The sequence below is a fragment of the Amphiprion ocellaris genome, chromosome 1, assembly GCF_022539595.1.
Source record: "Amphiprion ocellaris isolate individual 3 ecotype Okinawa chromosome 1, ASM2253959v1, whole genome shotgun sequence".
In the NCBI taxonomy this organism is placed as follows: Eukaryota; Metazoa; Chordata; class Actinopteri; family Pomacentridae; genus Amphiprion; species Amphiprion ocellaris.
In genome coordinates, this window is record NC_072766.1 from 14,024,028 (window position 1) to 14,036,444 (window position 12,417).

General features: G+C 40.2%; 1 protein-coding gene across 1 annotated transcript in view; it reads right to left on the reverse strand.

Annotated features, from left to right (window-relative positions):
* The window catches only part of si:dkey-234i14.2 (heterogeneous nuclear ribonucleoprotein C), a 37,447-nt gene extending 27,133 nt beyond the window's left edge, over positions 1–10,314 (reverse strand). Inside the window, exons 1-2 of the mRNA XM_023283301.3 lie at positions 10,116–10,314; positions 3,448–3,523 (exon numbers count right to left, since the gene is read on the reverse strand). Coding sequence (XP_023139069.1) covers positions 3,448–3,523; positions 10,116–10,137 — 98 coding nt within the window. The 5' untranslated portion in view covers positions 10,138–10,314. The remainder of the gene's footprint in view (positions 1–3,447; positions 3,524–10,115) is intronic.
* Positions 10,315–12,417: the final 2,103 nt, after the last annotated feature.

Genomic DNA, 12,417 nt, shown 5'->3' on the forward strand with positions numbered 1-12,417 from the left:
GGGCCTGCTGCAATCGTTTCCATCCTCACCCTCGCTCCTCTATGACTGGCCCCTCTGATAATTAAAACAGATGAGAGAATATTAAAAGAATGAAGCGCATGGAGAAAGCAGACGAAAATACCAGACCAGATGCTCGGTACACTCTGCCACTCGGTGTTGGGGCCAGTCCCCTCTCCTCCCTCTGTGCCGCTCCGCTTCTGCTCTCCACTGAGATGCAAAATGGAGCAGATAGTAAAAACGAGCACTGTAATAACCTCGAAACAGACTGGGCACTTATGCTGCTACGACGCCATAAACCATGAACAAAGCGCGAGGTTTGCAGAGAACACCATTAAAGTTTGCGCAAATTATCACGGAGGAGGAGAGATTGGGCTGAGTAATTGATCTTTTGGGTCTTTAAATGGGTTAATGTTGGATTGAGGTAGAAAAGGACAGAATAACTTCTTAACAATAAAAGCTTTTTGTTTCGGTTGTCCATGTCTCTCAAACCAAGTCATGGGTTAACTGTATACATATACACACTAATACCCATGAGACCTTTCTTCTGGCACCTGAGCCTCCCTATTAGGGCCACACAGTACAGTGAGCTCACAGCTTTTGTTGAGGTGCACCGGAGCACACAGAGGCCACGTCTGCAGCAGCAACAGCATCTGGGCTGTGAATCGCTTGCCGCTCACTCCACCCCATCCCTGCTTCCACAGCTGGGGCTCAGCAAGCTGGAGGGGACCTGTGACAGTCAGGAAGTACAAACGATAAATGATGACAACACCCATATGTTGTCGGGGTCGCTGTGGAGCAAATGGCCTGGAGGGGGGAGAAACGTACGAGAGAGAGAGAGAGAGAGAGAGAGAGAGAGAGTGACAGCGGGAAGAGAGGAAGAAAAAAAAACGGGCCTGCCGTCACGCGACAAGAAATGACTTGCTGCTTCAAGACGCAAAAATGACAAGCTTTCGTTGGGCTTAACTAAAGATAGAGGATGAAAATTTAATTTTGAACTCAATAATCCAACTTTCTAGCAATAACCGTTCAGAAATGCTGGTAGCCCACATGGTGTTGGATGAGCAGATTACACTGCTTTAGCATCTAAGACATGAAAGTTTGTTCGCAAAGTAATCTAGGCCACAGGCAGAAGTGTTTGTTGGCCGGCTCGGTGAGAACAGTGGGAGGAGGGAGTAGACAGGGCACACTGCTGCCAGCAGCACAGAGCAGGATTATTGGAGTCTGGACAGAGAGATTTTTGGTCGCTGTCTCGCCCATCATTTACATTTGTGACTGTTGCTGTATTGTGGTCTCTGTTTCTGGGAAACGATCATGTAGATTGGATCATTTCAGAATTTATTTCTCTCATTTTTAGCAGAACTCGTAACTTACATTGTATGCAGAAGAAAATGTGCATGTTGCCTTCCAAATAACATGAAAAATGAACCATTTACTCATTCTTTTTATGTTCACGGTTTCCCATCATGCCCATGTGACTATTGTTAGCCATGCTGGCAGTATAGCTTCATAAGTGGCAGTGTTGGTGAGCCTCTACAGCTGCTGGATGGATTGTCATGAAATTTTGCACTGACAGTAATGGGGTCCAGAGCAGGAATCCTAATTACTTTCGTGATCCTCTGACTTTTAATCTACTTCCACTGTGAGGTCGTGAACAAATGGATTTTTTGCTCCAGACTTATGTGTTCCCTTCTGGATGAATTGTAATAACTCTGGTGATCCTTTGATTTTACATCTAATTCCACCATCGGGTCAAAATTCGAACTGTCCATTTCTTTAGCTTATGCACAAATAACTGCAAAGCAAATGACATTTCCACTGATTATAAAAGATTAGTTAATTGCTAATATGCTAAATCACACTGGTCATTTGCTTTATACTTACGCAGCATCAGCTCGTAAGCGTTGCCACTGTGAGCATGTTTAAAATCTGTTGCATACAGTCTCACAGAGCTGCCAGGGGGACTATAGACTATTCGTCTTAGCCAACTTGATGTGGGGCCACAAAAATCCAACTTGGCCAGTTTTAAGTCTGTGTCATCATTGTGAAATATCAGGCAGACTACATCAGGGCTGATACCTCAGGTGTTTTCCATTTGTGGTTAGTCATTGTGTGCATGTATGTGTGTGTGTGTGTATGTGTGTGTGTGTGCGTATGTGTGTGTGTGTGTATTGCATGACCAACCTCATTAATGCATGGCTGCACATTGTTGAATAACAATAGATAAATAATGTTTTGGGGTTTAAGGTTTATGAGGGGATGGTCAGAGGGAGCACAGGCAGAGAGCTGGATTAGTTGTTTTAAACTACCTTCTAGGGACATAATGTCCCACATTGCAGTACTTGTACTTTTACATACTACTTTACGATGATGATGGAACCAACAGAGCGACAGCAATGCACTGTCTCGGGTGGAAAAGTATCAGTATTCAGTGTGGAGCTGGAAACATATGTGGAGCCCCACTTGCACAGAAGACAGAATAATAATGAGATTTGCTGATTAAGCTCGGCACAAACAAGTTGGCCTCAATACCATTACATCTGTTAATATTCATTTTCAATTCTTGCTCGTATCTCTAACCAATTTATAATTCTGGTATCCTGGGGTGGGTGTCCTGCAAAGCATTTCAAAGCTCTGGTTTTATATTTTGTCTTTCCCGGTTGGTTTAATATAAACATCTCTCCTCTCACTATCATATCTCCGTTTTCAGCAAAAAGCCTCATCTGTCTCTAAAGATTCAGCCATTCACAGCATGCACATTATTATCTTTCTGTATCCATGCAAGTGGAACTGAGCAGCTGCAGTATGAAGGACAATATATGGACTTCCAGAGGACATGTAAGAGAAAATACGCTGCAAGAATCAGGGGGGTAAGAGCTATGAAATCTGAATCAACACAAACTTCACACAGACAAAGAGAACTTGCTGTGGTTTGGGCTCATTAGAGGAGCTCAGGCCAGCAGAGCTGCAGTTTGAGTAAAAGATGCAGTTCAAGGAGAGAGCTGGAGTAGCGAGTAATAAAGGCGTGAATGAATTCAAATAAGCCCACACACACACTCTTCTTTCTCCCACTGCCCTCCATTCCCCTTCTCCAGCCCTCGAAGCGCACAGTTTACGTTAGTGCATCTCCACAGTGGCGTATTGAAATGGCAGCAATAAACAGTAATCACCAGCAGGCATAAGTGCGCAGTACATCAACAGATAGATTAAAACATTGACTGACGGAGACAACACCTTTGGCTAAAATCAATGGCAGCTTACATACACAGCTGATATGAAGCTAATAATGAATTATGATTGGAAAAGCTGAGGTGCAACCATTGAGTTACAGATAAAGGGCTGCAGCAAATAATAGGGCACATGATTGTCTCCGACTGTGTGGGGATATTAGAATGTGTGTGTGTGCGTCTGTGTGTGTGGGTGTGTGTGTTGGGGGGGATTCGTACTCACCCATAAGTGGTGTTGCTGGCCCTCTTACTGGCTGCCCTGGAGCGGCTTGACTTCAACTCTCCACTCATGCTCATGTCTGAATGAAAGAGCAACCAATTAACTTTGTAATGATACAGTAAAGAGCATTATAACACAACAAAGGAAGAGTACAAAACACACTTAGAAGACTGTTAAGATGACTAACTGAAATGCAAATTGCTGGTGCATTTTTATCCTATGCTCAAGTTTAATAACAATAATAAACTTTCAAAGCTGGAGTTACAAGGTGCTTTACAAAACATAAAAAAATGTATAAATTATATCACAAGTGACATGATCTATGGTAGTAGAAAGCTACACACATACTTGTAGTGTGTAAAAATAAGTAAATTAAATGTGACTCCAAATTTAAGGCAAAAGTATTCAAGCAGTAATGTAACACTTGACAAACCAAAATACAGAACAAAAAGGCGCAAACAAAGAAATATGAGTCAAAAACATCCCCCTGAGTCCCTGAAACTAAGGTCTTTGATTTGAAAATGAATGAATCCATGATTTCAAATGAAGGCAGATGTGGTCCATTGTTTTTTTAAAGTATGGTGTCACTTTACGAGGTTAGTCATGCCTGTATAAGCAAAATACAAATGCAATTGATCACAAAAAAATGACTATTGGAGCCACAGTGATTTGTCACACAGAAAGAAAATTAACAAGATATCAGTTTCTGTGCCACCTCAGTGTGAGTGACAGTCCCAGCTTGGCCACCCTTTTGAAATTTCCTGGCTCCGTCACTGAAAGAGCCATCTAAGACTGACTGTAGCCAGTTTTCATATCCATCTTCCTTCACCCCGTTTTGACTGCTCTAGCAACTTTAAACTTGCTTTTTACTTCTATTTCTGTCTCCCGTCTGAACCGCACCAACACATTATAAACGGCTTCAGACTTCTTCCCAAAGCTAAACCACATATCTGTTAAACACGTTCTGATTGACAATTAGGCATCTTGATTACAGGATCGCTGCTCGTACTGCAGTTGCTTTGCGTCGATTTACCAGAGGTAAGTAAAAAAAAGGAGGGAGAAGGCAGGAGGAAAGAGGGGATAGAGAAGGGAGAGCGGACAGGAGGAGAGGAGTCCAGTCTGACATGGACAGATGGGTGGTGAATGGAGTGTGACCAGGCCAGCTGCACATACACTCACACAGCGTGACTGTCAAATGGCTGGAAGCTACAATTAATTAAATATGGGTCTGAATGTGTGAAAAGAAATTCAGACATGTGTATGCGCCTTTACCTCCCACAGCAGAGATAATTTCCTGACAGTTTATAGTCAAACAGTGACCTGCTGGATGGCTTCTCTGCAGCCAACAGTCTCTGCTGGTGAGGAGCTGCACCCTGCTGACACCGTCACCATTATTTGTCTGAACCGTGCATTTATGCACACCACTAGGCTACTAATGTGCACTGAATGTAAGGAATATAGAAAAAGCTTGAATATGAGGATGTTTTTAATGCATCAAAATGGATTAAAAGTACTGAGGGAACAAGTATGATTAATACATTTTTGAAAATAATGAAGAAACAAGCATTTATTGATGGTTTAATTCAGCCAAAACTGTTTTACTATTTTGAAGAAAGTTGCATTGTAGCCTCAAAAATAGTACATACTGTGTATGTAAAACTGAACAGGTCACACTTTATCAGAGTACATCAGTGTAGAATAACAGTAGCTAAATATTTTTTCACTAAAAGGACAAAAAATTTACACTTAATTTCTGAAAATATTATGGACTGTTCTTTACACAGGCTTAGTATTGTGTGGCAGGAAAACAAAACCGAATTTTTCTGATGTGTTTGTCGAGCAACACGAAGACTGTATGATTGACTGCATGATGAAGCCATTACACAGGAAGAGAGAGGAGGACGCTGCTGAGCACAGTTGTCTCGCTCAACAGGAGCAAAACGTCAGGAGGTAATCAGAGTGCTATTTGGTAAACAAAATCCTGTACACCACAGTTAGCTTCCCCGGTGCAGATTTCACATAGAAGCCCACACATACACACAAATAGAGCTTGCTTGTTTTCTCTTTGATTTTGTGTTGTGAGGTACGGAAAAAATTAACTCAGTTACCTTCTTTTACTGCAAACTCAGAAGAGTTCGGCTTTTTTTTTAGCAGTTTTGCGAAGTTAGTGGATGTTTTAAATGAAAAATGTAGTTAATCAGTGGTGAATATAATCCTTTGTTTGGACTCTCACTCCCTAGTTGACTACTTAAACACAGAGGACAATGTAAATTCCACATACAACATATGTTCCCTGCAATAACTTGTACTATACAGTAATTGTGTTCACTATGGTGATGATAAATGCAACAATAAATGTGATAGCTGTTGTGATGCATTATACATTATTTACTCTTACCATTACCAATTGCAATATCACTGAAATTTAACTGGCCCTATTTTCATTTATAACCAGTATATAAACAATTCATAAATACTTTACAACACCTACAGTTGCACATTTCTTTAGACAAAGGTATCCTTCAAATGAATGTTTAATGTCATGTAGTTGTATGCAAGTATGACTAGACATGTGCAAGGAAAAGTGTTTACTAATGTGCAGAGTTTGTCAAATATGTAATCCTGTCATTCACCGTCTGTTTATATCATTTATTACATTTTGCAACTGCATTAAACATGAGGTGATGAAGGAAATAAGGGGAATGTGTAATGTAGTGTAGTCATATGCAAACAAAAGGAGTGTTTACTAACGTGCACTGTCTGATAAAAATTAGAACTTCTCCTTCAATCATATTTATGTTGCCACAGCTGTGTTTGAATTCTGTCATTCGATATCTGTTAATGCTGTTTATTATATTTTGTAAGAAGGGGTAAGTTAGGGGTGATTATATTTCTCATTTTTGCTTTTTCTTTGGCTCTTTTTAAACATAAAAAAATTCTCTTTGTTTTAGGATTTAGAATGAAACAAAAGGGAAGAAAAACCTCAACATAAATAGATTGTAAAAACAGTGCTAGTTGATCTACACTGTATGTGTTCAAATGGCTCAGGCTGTACATTTTCCCATCTAGTGTTGCACAATATAGCGATACTTGAAAGATATCATAATACACTCGCATTAAGAAGGTCCTGTACTCTATGCTCTCGTACTACAGTATTTTAAAAAGAGCAGTATTTCCTGAGTTGCACTGAAGGGATGTATTGACATATTGTCAACACAGGAGGGACACACAGCAAAATGTGGAATTATTTGCCAAGCACAGCCGACAGTCAGTGTGAGCCCACAGACACTACAAAGCCTGTCTGAGAAAGATGTTTTAAACCTACGCAAACCAAAGGAGCCAACGCGTCCAACTTGGCAAAGCATCTCCCTAACAGACAGGCCGACTTGTTCAAAGGATTCAAAGAGCAGCAGGTTCGTAAAAGCAATAGATGCCATAGTTACACTATACCCATGTAATGCAAAACAAGTGTGATGTTTGTTTGGCATGCGAATGGTGATGATGGCTATCTTTTTTTTTTTTTAAAAATCAAACATCTCCATATGCTCACATACAAAGAAACTTAAGATCTATGTTCTTTTTCTGCTGTTTTAAGTGTTAGGGTTATGGTTAGGTCAGATGGCATCGTTTCAATATTTGTACTGAGACATTTAAACAAGTATCATATCTATGCTAGAATTTCAGTGACAAAACCAGCTCCGTTTCAGTTGTTCTGAAACTATGTAAACATGGCATCACTTCTGCAACATAAGGAGAACTGCTGTCTGGTTGTTGACAGATTATTTTTCCATTCCAGAGGTATATTTTCCTCGTCATTAAGCTGATATGCCTGCATGGTGATAGTATCATTACCACTGTGAGTCATGATTGTCATTATAAACCAGCAGAAGCAGGAATAACTCCAGGAGATTCTGGCTAAAACCTGGCAGGAAGATACAGAAATCAAAGCGGAGTTTAATCTAACAGACAGCTAGTTTGTAAAATAGGAGCAAAGGGCACCAAAGGTCACATCAAGGTCACATGCGATCACACATAATGAGTTCTAAAGCCTCATCCTCTGAGGTCAGTCACTGTGTTTTATATCAGTGGATGTCAGGCTCTGTGCCAAACCATCGCTTCATACAGAGCCGAAGTGAAAGCTGGTTTCATCACAACACTACCTTGAAATAAAATTACATAGCAACAAAGCAGAAAAGCTTTTCTTCTTCTGAGTTTCCAGAGGAAGCAGGAGAGGGGTGAGTGCACTGACTGGACTCCCCCTGAAGACCCCAGTCAGTCAGCATCCACCCTGCTGAAGTGTCCTTGAGTTCTGAACCTGTACTTTCATTTCCCTGCACACACTGAAAAGACATCCCCACCTTTAGAAATCCATGTGTGCAACTGTAAAAACTCAAAAATGAAATGGCAGCCATGAGCTTTGCAACATGAAAATTCTGAGAATTTGTTCACAGCATTCGTTTTGTATTTGTAAGCAGCTTCTTCCATCTTCTGCATATGAATGCGGACACGCACACACACACACACACGCACGCACACACACACACACACGCACACACACACACACACAAATACAGAAACACACACACACTAAAGCTTGAAGTCTGTGGTGTGTGGGAGATAAGATAATAATATAATCAGATGAACAGCTAAATTTGCTGCCTTCTATAATCACTTAATTTCTTCCTGATTCTTCAATTTTCCACGCACTGGGTTGAACCGCATCCTTAAATGTTTCATGTATTTTTCTCTTTAATTCAATTCAGCATCTAAAATCACGTAACTAATTTCAACACAGATTACAAATGCTTGAACTGATGACTGACTCTGTGTTTTTTTTGGAGGCATCTCAATCAAAAACTGATTTGGAATCCTGCTCACATATTTTTTTCTCCTTTCTCAAACATTCCAGCAAAAACAAAGTAATTAAGACTGGATTCTTTTGCAACAATCATTTAAATTAGGATTGCAAGATTGATTTGGCAGATTTAGGAAACGATTTCGTATCTTGGTGAGAAATCATGCTGCAGTGAGATATTTATGTGCTCTTCTTGTGTTGTTTTCTTTCTCTGCATGGTACATTTCCCCTTTTACTGCCTATTGTTCTCACTTCTTTTGATGTAATTGTTACTGGCATTGTAGAATCTGACAACTTTTTGATCATTTTCACTCAGAACAAATTGGACAAGATAAAATATTATTTGCTATCAAGCAGAAAACTCAGATTAAAACAAAATGACATTTTTTGACAGGACTGTGCTTTATACATTTCTATACCTCTCTCTATATAAAACAACTCTGAGCCTCTCTGCAAAAATGACAATGTCTGTTTCTTGTGTAATTAATCAGATCTCTGTGCTTTTCTCTGGCTATTTTCTCTTGACAACCTGCTATGCATTTTGCTGACATTTTAAACATTTCATAAATCATAAAAGAAGCCATTCTCACTATGTGTGTTTTTTTTTTTATACACACAGAATTGTTTAGCCCTCGCTTCTTTTCAAGGTTATTAATCAGACCACAGTCTGGTTGCCCACATATGGAGGTGGATGTAAAAATGTAGCAGGTGCTGATGTTTTCTTAAATTCCACTTATCCTGGCTTGCAGTGACTTGGAACATCTTTCACACTGCATTTGACCTCAGGTCAGGCTTTGAGCCAAGTAGCAACCGTGAAGCCATAGATCCACTTTCAGGACTAAATGCAGTCCAATCACAGGCATCCCTGTCAACATAGGCTATACCGTGGATTATCACGTTCGGCTGATATGACTATATGACAGATTGAGAAAGCTGCTGGTGTGTGCCAAGATAAAAGAGACAGAATCTACACACCACAGCAGTAAAACAGCAGGCGAGTGAAAAGCTCTTGAATTATAACGAGGAGGACAGAGCAGCGCTGTGAATTCAGCTACAGATCCTGAAAACATCCCACATCATTCAAAATCACAGTCAGACTAAGGTGAGTTTTTCTTTCACTGTGAAGTTTTTCAGCCTACATTGCACTTGTCTGAAGCCTTTCCTTTCCCAGCAGACATGTAGAATCTCAGCAGATTGTGGTTTCTGAAGTGCTGTGGAAGTTGTGAGTGAATGTAGCTGCTCTGCCTGCATACCTGGGAAAGTGCTGCTATGAGGTATTGTTCATAAAACCACTATTCACTGAACAGAGGATGAGAAGGGAAAACAAGAAATGCAGGCACAATTCATCATCTCGGATTTGGGAGCACAACATAATTAAGCCGTGGGCCATTTCTGAGTCAGAAGCCTTTATGTCCAGAGAGCAGGTGCTGACCTTGCCAGTGTGAGAAACAAGTTTATCTTTGATCCAGTAGCTCACAGTTTTTGGTGTAAATTTATCTGAGGCACAACCATAAAGTCAAGCTCCCACCTCTATATTACCACAGTGCCTTTTCCAAACCACCATCTGTTTGGATCAATGTGTAGTAGGTGCAGAGAACGCCAGAGAAAACGGCTAAGAGGCACAAATGAGAAAGAAAGAACCTGAGCTTTAGGATAAAGCACAGAAATGAGCAAATACCAAAAATAGCACAGGAAGAGCATAGAGAGGCACAGTGGAAAATACTGTTTTTGCAGAAACACTGTGCTGCATGCAAACATCCACCAACACATGCATGCACACACACACATATATGGGAATATACTCCGATATACTCACATCTTGGACTGAACAGGGTCATATCAGGGATGCAAAACAACCAGAAGACTAAGAGTGGAAGCTGAGGCTTTCCTTTCTTCTCTCTGATAACTCTCTCGTCTTATGTCCTCACTCTTAGTGTGTGTGTGTGTGTGCTGTGTTGATGGTGTGTGTCTGTGTGTGTGTGCTCTGGCTGCCGTTTGGCTGACTGCTGTGATACTACTGAGTCTGTGACAAACCAGCTAGAGAAGCACCAATGGGTTGTACCAAACGTGTTCTTGTGGAAGGGGTGGACAGAGGTGCACTGGGCTGTTCCATTAGCAGCAGAACTGGCAGGAGGATTGGATGAGTGTGCAGCTGGTTCCCCCTCAGCAACAGGAGCTTGGCTGAAGCTCTGGGCTTACAAATTCCAGCCAGGCAAAGAGGAAGCTGCTGTGGCACATGTGCATGTGTGTGTGTTTGTGTGTGCATCTTAATGCAAGTGTCAAAGAGCAGAAGCCTGAAGACACAGCTGTGCACTTGCTTCACTGCACATTTCATTGAGATTGCACACAGAACAAGGCAGTACATAGCACTGTATTATAAACAAATGAAATGACAATCACACAAGGGGGCTTCATTAGAAGATAGGTTAAACATACTCTAAGAGGATCTTCAGTTCATTAACTAATGGTTATCTGAACGAGGCATTTGGAAAATAATGCACTCACTGAGGACATGCACATACACATTATGAAGAAAGAAGAGCATTTCCCCCAGTGTAATTATGTAAGACAGCAGATAATAGCTTTAATGACAAGTGCAGCAAGTTCATCAATAAACATCCAAGTTGAAAATGCTTTAATCACTAAACCAAACCTAAAACAAGCTGCAGAGACGACACGGTAAACACAGCTTTTCTTACACCTCTAGTAATCTAATATTAGTATCACATTTCATAATGTTATTTCCATCAGTGGGATCTTTATTATAATTAATACTCTATCTGAAAACACACCCAGCAGAACCATTTTTTACATACTGCAAACTGAGCATGCCGTCTAATCGTTAAGCCATTTTCGTTGCACAGCAGTCGGAGAGAGAACCCACCTGAGGGCGTTTAATCTTTCTTGCTCCTGAGGAGGGGCTTTCATGTGGGTTTAATTAGCTTCTTTAACAACCAACACAGGGTAAGAATGGCTGCAAGCCAAACTTTAATCTTAGTCAACTCTAAAATGATTATTACGTCTTTTCACACTACACTTAACCCAGGCACAATTGCATTATTAAACTGTTAACCCTTGGATAACTGAGTGCTCAGTGCTGTGACAAGCAGCTAAATTAGCCTCAGGCCATCAGTCTACAAGGTACTTTAGCACTGAGAAATACATTAAGTGAAGAATAGAGTTGCTGTTTTATTATGAAATATAAAGAGCTTTGTGATTTTAATACTGATGGATGCATTTACTTTCAGCTATTTCTTTTTGTGTGTTTTCATATAAAGACATTTAAAAACGTGTGAAACAAATTGGAAACAAGCTGCTATTACAGGCAGCGATAAATCAAAATATTTATTCCAGATTATCATAAAGTCATACTGACATTATAAAAATAAAAGGTATGAATAAACTGACACAAGTTGAGCTGGATTCGATGACGGCCACAAATTATACATTGATTGTATATCACTTTATACCCCCATACAACAGGATGCATTGAATGGTCGATAGAGTCACTCGGTGAGGTTTAATTCTGGTTTTTAAACTGGGTTTAAAGGTAGAGTATGGGACGTTTGCATAAACATATCAGTGCCATTTGAATATCTCTGTACAAAGGTTTTAAATTTGTGGGACATCCCTACATGGAACAGTAGCAAGGTGTTCTACATTAACCAGCAATGATTGGTTTGAAGGGCTGTAAAGGGAAGTAACCATAGTGACAGATGGAATAGGAATAGCAACCACGAGTATGGCGGAAAAACAAGTAATCATCTGCGAAAAGCTTCTGATGCTCCATATAGAAAAGGATCTCGAAATTCTGACAAGAGATTGCAGTTTGAAAAAAAATTAATTGATCAATGTTGAGACACACATAATAATAGACCAACAGTGTTATGTAATTACTCTCACTGCCAGAAGAGGGAGACAAAAGTTCTGCACTGCAGGTTGATATTTGTAAAACGTAAAATTCTTCATTGTTTAAACCCCCAAAACTCATCTTTGTGTTTCAAAGTTGGATATTTAGAGTTTTTTTTCCCCATAAATATAATCCCTTCCTGACTTGAAATTGCTTAGTTGTAACTGGACACAGCTGCTGACTTTAGAATGTGCAGATCCATTAAGTC